This window comes from Micropterus dolomieu, linkage group LG07 (genome assembly GCF_021292245.1).
Source record: "Micropterus dolomieu isolate WLL.071019.BEF.003 ecotype Adirondacks linkage group LG07, ASM2129224v1, whole genome shotgun sequence".
Classification (NCBI taxonomy): Eukaryota; Metazoa; Chordata; class Actinopteri; order Centrarchiformes; family Centrarchidae; genus Micropterus; species Micropterus dolomieu.
This window is the reverse complement of record NC_060156.1, coordinates 32,030,875-32,036,084: the sequence shown is the minus strand read 5'-3', so window position 1 is coordinate 32,036,084 and position 5,210 is coordinate 32,030,875. Positions and strand designations below refer to the sequence as shown.

The 5,210-nt window shown below is 39.6% G+C and overlaps 1 protein-coding gene across 2 annotated transcripts in view; it reads right to left on the bottom strand.

Annotated features, from left to right (window-relative positions):
- Window positions 1-1,128, bottom strand: part of nmi (N-myc (and STAT) interactor) — a 37,240-nt gene extending 36,112 nt beyond the window's left edge. The window contains exons 1-2 of one of the 2 annotated variants that reach the window (XM_046054236.1): window positions 763-1,128; window positions 592-660 (exon numbers count right to left, since the gene is read on the bottom strand). In XM_046054236.1, coding sequence (XP_045910192.1) covers window positions 592-660; window positions 763-801 — 108 coding nt within the window. In that variant the 5' untranslated portion in view covers window positions 802-1,128. The remainder of the gene's footprint in view (window positions 1-591; window positions 661-762) is intronic. The other variant, XM_046054237.1, reaches the window with a different exon arrangement.
- Between the last annotated feature and the right edge of the window lie 4,082 nt (window positions 1,129-5,210).

Here is a 5,210-nt window from a genome sequence, read left to right as displayed (position 1 = left end):
AAAAATAACAATAATATTCAAAAAAACATCTGGTTTTACATAATATATATATATATATATATATATATATATATATATATATATATATATATATATATAAAAGAAACCTCATTTCTTGACTGGTATTTTCTTTTATCTCATAGATGATATCTACGGCTCGCTTGGATAGGGGAGGGGGGGTGCAATTCGCAGCCCTCACCACTAGATGTCACTACAACTTACACACTGAACCTTTATATAGCCTATACAGAATGCAGGAAGTTAACTTATATAATTAAGTATTTTCTCCCCCTTGGTGGTCCTTTAATTTAAATAAAGGATCTGAGTGCTGCGTTCTACTAACTTGATGCTTTTCACGGAACTGTTGAATTCTCAGGAAGCCTACCTTTTTGAACAGAAATGTAGGCTACAATATTACACCATACCGCAATGTATTTTGCCAGATACTGTTTTGAAACTCCGCGTTGAGCGACTCGCGTTTTTCTTTCTGTATGCTGAGTTCGACCTAAACTTACTTCGGTGTTGAAATAAAACGGTAGCCTACTTCACTCTGGAATCCCATATTTAAATATTTTGAACTATGCGTCTTACCTTCCACGTCTCCAGCTCTTTCTTGGCCTCCTCCATTTGACTTCCCTCCTCCTCCAGACCACCGTCCATCTGACAAAAAGGAATAGCCCTGTTACCAGCTGAACCGGACTACAGTCCTTCCCAATAAGTAGGCCAACGATCACACTCGTCAAATACTTTAATATTCCTTACCTTGTCTTCTATCGGGCGGTTACTGTAAATCTCCGCCATGACCTGACTGACGAAAACGAAACTCTTTTCACGAAATAATAACTCCAGTCAAATAACTTACTGCCTGTCCTAATAGTAAACCTGTCTATCGTTTCTGCTTTATTTAGCTGTCGAATAGTCGTAAAGTGGGGGGAAAATACAAACAGAGAAAACGCACGACGCAGGTCCGACTGACTGAAATCAAAAGTGAAAGCTAAGAAGGCTGGATTGAAGCATATGCCGCGTTCCAGACTGCTCGGAAATGTTCAAGTTGAAATATCTGACAATCAACCTTAAAGCGTTGCAGCCATAGACTGTATATCAAAAGGTTCCAGCTGCGTGGTGATGCCTGACTCCGAAAGGGAACGAAAAACATGGCTGACCGTGACAAACACTTTGTAAAGTGTAAGCTACACAGTTGCGCCCTGAGTAATTTATTAAAGAGGTTTTAATAGCTGGTTTGTTTGACAATACTTTAGAGACTGAGTAAGACATATTGTAATTCAATACAGAACAGATGAAATGACGGGGTGCTTTGAAGCGTTCCATGCATGTGAAATTTACCAATAAGACATAATAGTACAGAATCATTGATGAATCATTAATTTACAATTTAGAAACAAGACCAAGATGTCTTCAAATTTTGGTGTTAATGTGTTGAATCTCTGAAAAGTCAATAGAGCAACTTCTATCCAGAATTCTTGAGAATAAGTACAATTAAAGAAAAGATGACTAAAGGATTCAACGTCTAGTTTACAGAAAGAACATAAAGCTGAAAAATCTGTTTTAAATTTATTTAACAATTTAATACAGGATAGTATATATGTGAAATTTTCATATGAACTAGTTTCATTTCATTTAGTATGAGGAATTTATTAAAATCTGACAAGATATCTTCTGCCAAGTATTCTGGGGAGTTTCATTTCCATAAGAGATCCAATTTGGGAAAGTCACTATGACCAGAGAAGCTGGGATTGGCTCCAGCCCCCCGCGACCCTGTACGCAGGATGGTTCAGCTTAGTTTGCCACTATAAACTCAGCTGGTGGAGACAGACCAGTCCTCCTCTCTACCAGCAGCATCAGAGGGAGGAGGACTGGAGGGATTGAGCTGTTCATTCTTTCTAAACTTCAATCAGTATGTTGATGTCAGGAATAGGATTTATTTTACAGACATGTTAGATTTGTTTCCAGTGAGATATTAGTGACTTTGCTGTTGTAAATCCTGTTGCTGCTCTAGAAACAACATTTAGTTTATAAAAAAATGTTAAATTATTATTTTTTAATAATATATGCAATTATTTAGTAATAAATAGGACTGATAAGAAAATCGATAAAGAACTGAACCAATAAGGAATACCAATCAGGGGTGGCTTGTTCATTAGGGAGACCGGGCGACGCCCCACCAAGCCGGGAAAGGCAGGGCATTTTTCCTCACACTTTCTACCACACTGTTAGTTAGCTGTGACTGTTTTTGACAGACAGTTTGACTTTGAATATCGCTGTCCAATCAGCGCCAAGTCGTGTTCCGTGGAGTCCCGCCTCTTTTGGGGCAAATTCAGTCTGGTTGTAATTCGCCCAGATCTCTCATAGACTTTCATGTAAAGTTTTTTTTCGAGCTGCAGGTGCTGCAATGCAATCTCTATGGGTTCTGGGAGGGCTCGCACTTACAATGGATAGAAAAGGTCTACACACCCCTGTTAAAATGCCAGGTTCTTATGATGTAAAATAATGAGACAAAGATAAATCATGTCAGAACTTTTTCCACCTATAATGTGACCTATAATGTGAACAATTAAAAATAAACTGAAATTTTTGAGGGGGTAAAATGAACAATAAAAACATTACAATAACCTGGTTACATAAGTGTGCACACACCCTTAGACTAACATAAATATAAATCAACATGCAGCCTGGGGAGCCAGGATTGAAACACCAACCTTCTGAATAATGACCAACCTGCTCTACCTCCTGAGCCACAGCCACCCTGAATGTCTAGTACACTAGAGCTTCTATTGTTCATTAAGCCTTACAAAGAAGTGTTGCATCAAAGAATGTACAGTAACTTGAGCTAAAGTGAACAGGAATGTTATTTTTGTACAATGTAATTTAATAAAAGTAAGTTACTGAAAAGATCCTGTTACTGAAGTTTCTAAAACATTACATTATATACTAAACAAGACATTTTGAAAGCTTGAACACTGCCTTTGTCTCTTTTGTCCCGGATTGAGTGGGCCCCTCTGACAAAACAACTGGCCTTAATAAAATTGGTCTAGAACCGCCACTAAATGGCAGGGTATACAATTCTTACAATACCTTCTGCCTTTGACAACAATACTCAACCTTGTATGGTGAGGTCTCTTTGCAGCCAACAATTAAAACCTCTCTTTGCTTTTTCTATTTTGGGCAAGAAGTTAGTTGATACTCTCTCAGATGCAGTTTTATCTATCAGGATACCAAGATATATCACAGAATTTTTCACCTTTATGCCACAAGTTTTATCAGAATTCTGCACTGTTAATATCTCACATTTGGTTAATCTTAAGACCTGATGCCTTAGAAAAATACTTTAAAGCCTCAAATACAATTGGAACTTGAACTTCGGTGTCATCTGCTATTTGTATGTCTTCAGTATTTGTGCAATAAATATTGTGGATGTCAATGAGTTCAGCAGCAATTAAAATTAAAAATGGAGATATTGGGCACCCCTGTCTTATGCCTCTTTTAACATTAAAACAAGGTGATGTGCCATTAACTAATGAGACACTGCTATTGAGATTTAACCATCTTTCTAAATTTTCCCCAAATCCAAAATTAAGCAAAGATTCAGTTATAAAGGGATGTTCCACAGGCCTTGTAAAAGTCTAAAAAGTGTAACTGCTTCTTCATTAATTGTTTGAGGATATGTCTATCCTTCATAAAACCCGACTATATGATTATGATCTGATTTCATTCAGACAGGGTTTAAAGAGGTGGTATTATGCTCATTTTCAGGTTCAAAATCTTATTTAGAGGTTGTACCGGAACAGGTTTACATAGTTTAATTTTCAAAAAACGCCATACTTTTTGTCATACTGCACATTGCTGCAGCTGCACTTTTCACCCTGTGTTGAAGGCTTCGTTTAAGCTATGGAGTGACATCTTGTTTCTAATTGATCTTTGTTGGGAATTGCACATGCGCAGTTCCTAGTTAAGGACTACTGGTAAACACAGCTTCATTTTAGCTGTATATGTTGCCGACCAGGGGTGCGTTTCATTTACAACCACGGAAGGTAGCATTGAACTATCTTGGTACGATGCATCGTTAAACTAACAAAGACCTGTTGGTACCACGGTGGTTCGAACTAACTTAGTTTGAACCAACATAATTCGAACTAACATGTTTCCAGGTGTGTTTGTCTGACTTTCCCAGCAGGAAACTCACAAAACGTCATATTCTGCCTGCATTATTATGCTAACTTATTATTTAGGCTTTTCATATTATAGTTGTACAGGCAATAACGAGAAAATCATGCTTTTGGGAAAAGCAGCCCAGCTTGGCAACACAGATCAATCAAAAATCAATTCCAGCATAGTCTGTAAGAGGAGCAGGATAGATATTACGAAAGCACAAGGAAGGTGCCAGAGAATCAGAGGTAAGCCAGAGATCTATGCGAGATTTCTGATGAAGGTCAGCTTTGAACCACGTAAACAAATCCAATTAAAGCTGCAAGCAGCGTTGGGCGGGCCCTCGCACTTGTAGCGCGTCCGCGAGTGAACCGGCCGAGTTGCATATTCTGGAGCTCTGCCGGTGCGGCTGTGAATTTCCTACGCGGTTCCGACGCCGCATGAAGGTGCTATATGTCACTTCCTGTGTCCCCTATGTGGAGCTGTGGTGTATAACATATGTGCATTTGACCATTACAGTTTAACATAATGCTCTGCAGCTGGGGACAGTGAACCCTTATGGGGAAGTAATGATTGATGGGTGTGCAAAGAGTGAACCCTCCTATGGAATTTGACCTCTGACCCAGTGGTAGGGGGAGTAGAGATTAGTGTCTATGAAGGGACTTTGCCCTTATATGGTATTTAGCAGAGACCTAAACATGTCCTATATAAGCTGTGTTCGATGTACAGAGAGACAGAGTGGTCATCGGGCTGGGTTACTCTCCAAGCTGCTGCAGAACTTGTAATTAGGGCCCGAGCACGACCGTGCGAGGTCCCTATTGAATTTGCTCAGATTATTTAGGGCCCGAGCACGACCGTGCGAGGTCCCTATTGAAATTGCTCGGATTATATTTTTAGGGCCCGAGCACGACCGTGCGAGGTCCCTATTGAATTTGCTCGGATTATTAGGGCCCGAGCACGACCGTGCGAGGTCCCTATTGAATTTGCTCGGATTATTAGGGCCCGAGCACGACCGTGCGAGGTCCCTATTGAATCTGCTCGGATTA